This window comes from Cetorhinus maximus, chromosome 1 (genome assembly GCF_964194155.1).
Source record: "Cetorhinus maximus chromosome 1, sCetMax3.hap1.1, whole genome shotgun sequence".
NCBI classification, from domain to species: Eukaryota; Metazoa; Chordata; class Chondrichthyes; order Lamniformes; family Cetorhinidae; genus Cetorhinus; species Cetorhinus maximus.
Window position 1 is genome coordinate 17,853,797 of NC_135879.1, and position 3,339 is coordinate 17,857,135.

At 45.9% G+C, this 3,339-nt stretch overlaps 1 protein-coding gene across 1 annotated transcript; it reads left to right on the forward strand.

The window, feature by feature from the left end:
• Positions 1–322: 322 nt before the first annotated feature.
• msx1a (muscle segment homeobox 1a) lies at positions 323–1,760 on the forward strand. Its single transcript, XM_078543747.1, has 2 exons — positions 323–845; positions 1,138–1,760. Exons 1-2 carry the CDS (start codon positions 419–421, stop codon positions 1,560–1,562), a joined length of 852 nt encoding a protein of 283 aa, XP_078399873.1. The 5' UTR covers positions 323–418; the 3' UTR covers positions 1,563–1,760.
• The last annotated feature ends 1,579 nt before the right edge of the window (positions 1,761–3,339 follow it).

A 3,339-nucleotide genomic window follows, 5' to 3' on the forward strand; every position in this document is an offset into this window, starting at 1 on the left:
CCCCCCACCCTCCCCAAAGCTTGTATGGCTTCAGTTAAAAGGGAAATTGAACTCGCTGTCACTGCGCCTCCCCCAACCAGATAATTATCCTAAAATTGCTCGCCGGGCACTTGTGTTTATACGAGATTAGAGCCCTGCAGCTATCAATAAACTCTTCCCAGCAAGTGGCCAATCAGATTAAGTGCTAATTTATTTCGAAAGATTATTGATGGCGGGCACAGCGAGCCAGCCAATAGCAGCTCGCAGACCCACCCCTGGAGGTGTTGATTGGACAGCTCCCAGCGAAGTCTCGCTTCTTAACGCCCGGAGCCGAGTGGCATCAGGAAGTTGGGAATGTTTTGACTCGCGGACGGCAGGGTAGGGCAGGGCGATCAGGGTTTGGGGGGGGAGGGGGGTTGTATATATTTTTTTTTGGTTAATGCTCCAGTTCGAAAGGGATCGACTCTATATGGCCCCTTGTTCTGTCATGAGTGCTTTGCAAGTGACGACTGGCGGCGTGAGAAGCGACGAGCCCCGCTCCCTGGCGAATGCGAAGGTGGCGGCCGACCAGGAGATGGACCGACCCAAGGCGCTGCTGCCTTTCAGTGTGGAGGCGCTCATGTCCGACAGGAAGCCCAGCCGAGACAGTTGCGCTCCGGAGGGAGGTCCGCTGGTGGGCACCTCGCAGAGCCTGAGCCCCCGAATCGCGGGGCAGGAGACGTTAGCCAGTCCGCTGGCGGCCAACACTTCCTACACCGTGGAGGGACTGTTAAAAATCTCTGAGGAGGTGCTTGTCAAATCGGAGAGCGGCGAGCGGCAAGAACGGACGCCCTGGATGCAAGATTCCCGGTTTTCCCCGCCGCCCAGTAAGTGAGACCCGGCACTTGGCGCCTGTTTATTTACACCTAGTCTAGATTGTAGTAATATTACCCTAATGTGTAGCATGAAATGTCTCGGTATCCAAGTCCCAGCGCCCAGCCGTCAAACCGCACCGCACTTTATGGGATAGTTACAGCTTTACGTTTCTGCTGCATTGGAGATTTCGCTCCTGTGTCTTTTCAAATGTTAAAGCTATTTGAGTCGTAAGTGTTAAGATAACTGTTTGTGGAGGGGGAGGGAAGTGAAAATGTAATTAACTGATGTTTGTATTTGTTTTAGGACGAATGAGTCCTCCTACCTGTACTCTCAGGAAGCACAAAACCAACCGCAAACCCAGGACTCCGTTCACCACCTCGCAGTTACTGGCCCTGGAGCGCAAATTTCGTCAAAAACAGTACCTATCCATCGCCGAGAGAGCGGAGTTCTCCAGCTCCCTCAACTTAACAGAGACTCAGGTGAAAATCTGGTTTCAGAACCGCAGGGCGAAGGCCAAACGACTGCAAGAAGCCGAGCTGGAGAAATTGAAAATGGCAGCTAAGCCCATGCTGCCACCTGCTTTTGGCATTAGTTTCCCCATCGGTTCCCCAGTCCCTGCAACATCTCTTTATGGAGCCTCTCACCACTTCCACAGACCCACTCTACCCGTATCTCCAGTTGGACTATATGCTGCTCATGTCGGATATAGTATGTATCATTTAGCTTGAAAAGGAACCGAGAGGGAAGGGAAAGAAAGTATTCTTTAAAAAAAAACAGAAATTCTATTGAACTTTTCTTCCCCCGTCTGTTTTGCAAAGACTCCCCATTGGAAGGGTGTTTGTGTACGATGTAATATACTGTATATTTGAAGTTTTATCATTTATATTATGCATATATTTGTTAAATAAATGTAAGTGTTTCAAGTAGTTTCTTAAGCTGATAGCGTTTTTATTTGAAATCGTTTATAAGAAATTTACACTGAAATCGATGTGGCAATTCAGTCTGATGTTAGCTCAAGATTTGGCTTGTTGACTTTTGCCTCTCTATAGTACTACTCAGTAACGCCATCCTTTGTTTACATGTAAGGAAACAGTTCTACCTGTCCCATGCTAGATTTCCGCCAGTAGTTATTACAGGATTGTTTCTAAATGAATTAGAAATAACCGCAATTGTTTTTATTTTCCGTCCTGCCAATTATTCAAAATCAATTAAATTCGAGCTAATTTTAAAAATCTTTAGAGGCATGGACAGACTGAAACGGAACAAATTGAATAATACACTTCTCTTATGCACTGAGGATTTCGTTTTTTGTTTGTGCCGTGTATTTTCACTGTCGTTATTGATTTGCCAGTAACTGAAATATTTCTACAGCTGTAGGTAAGAATTCGCTGTAGATTCTTGCGTCGGCGCCGGCGTGCTCAGAGGGTCAGCGTTTCACGAATCTGAAGTGCTTCTGGACTTTGTAAAACAACCTAAAGAGAGTCGTTCTCTGGTTATTAATATACGATTAGCTTAAAGTGATTATGTCCAAGCGGTTTCGTGGGGGCAGATTCACATTTCTTTTTGTTCTATGATGTGAACAGGCCCACTTGACTTTTCGTTATAGTTTATGGAGGATTCAATTTAATCAATAACCCCCGCCCCCACCCCCACCCCAGCACCAGCCCGTCAGCTTCTATCTTTCTGTTATAAGCGAGGGGCATATTCGAGCCAATAATTAATACGAAGAGACGGTGTCGACTTCATCTTCGCCCAAATGAGCCAGTTTTTTTCTTTCGGTCATGCAAGTGCTGAAGGGTCAGTTATTCACCCGTCCCACCTCTACTTTCACCCTCCCAGAGAGGGGAAAATACAAGTGACCAGGACTTTTGTTCCTTTTGACCCTTCGGATGGGACTCTGGTGGTTTAATCTTTTAAGCTTTTTTATCTTTCTTCGCTCTCTAGCTGAGGGAAGTCATTGACAAATAATTGCGGCAATGAGCCAAGCAAGAAAAGCAATAGCAAGCGAGAAAATCAATATTCTGCAGGCGCAGTGTGGCTCCAGTTTGACTGTAGCTGGGGGCAAAGCGGAACCTTTTATCATTCCAAAAATTGGACTGACTTTTCCCCCTTCCACTAGAGGCTCAGTAACGTTTCCTTTATATTTCTGGGCTCATTTCCTACCGCGAATAATGGGATTTAATGAAATCCGGTGACAACAGAATTATTTCCGGACCGTACTTTGCCTTTCTCAAACTAAAACTATGGCTATACCACTTAACTCTGCCCTGAATACCTCCTTATTAGTAATGCTGAAGGGCAGAGATCAGACTCTCTTAAAGGACAATAAGTTTCAACAGATTCATTAGTTAGTTAGCCATGATTGTGTCCTTGAGAGTTACCGATGGCAAGGCATTTTGAGGGCTCTGTTGGGATTATTGACCATTGCAATGCAAAACAGGATCCAGAAGAGTCCCTTTTAACTTCGAGGGGGGAAAAAATCCAAGAGCAAAAGTCCCACTTATC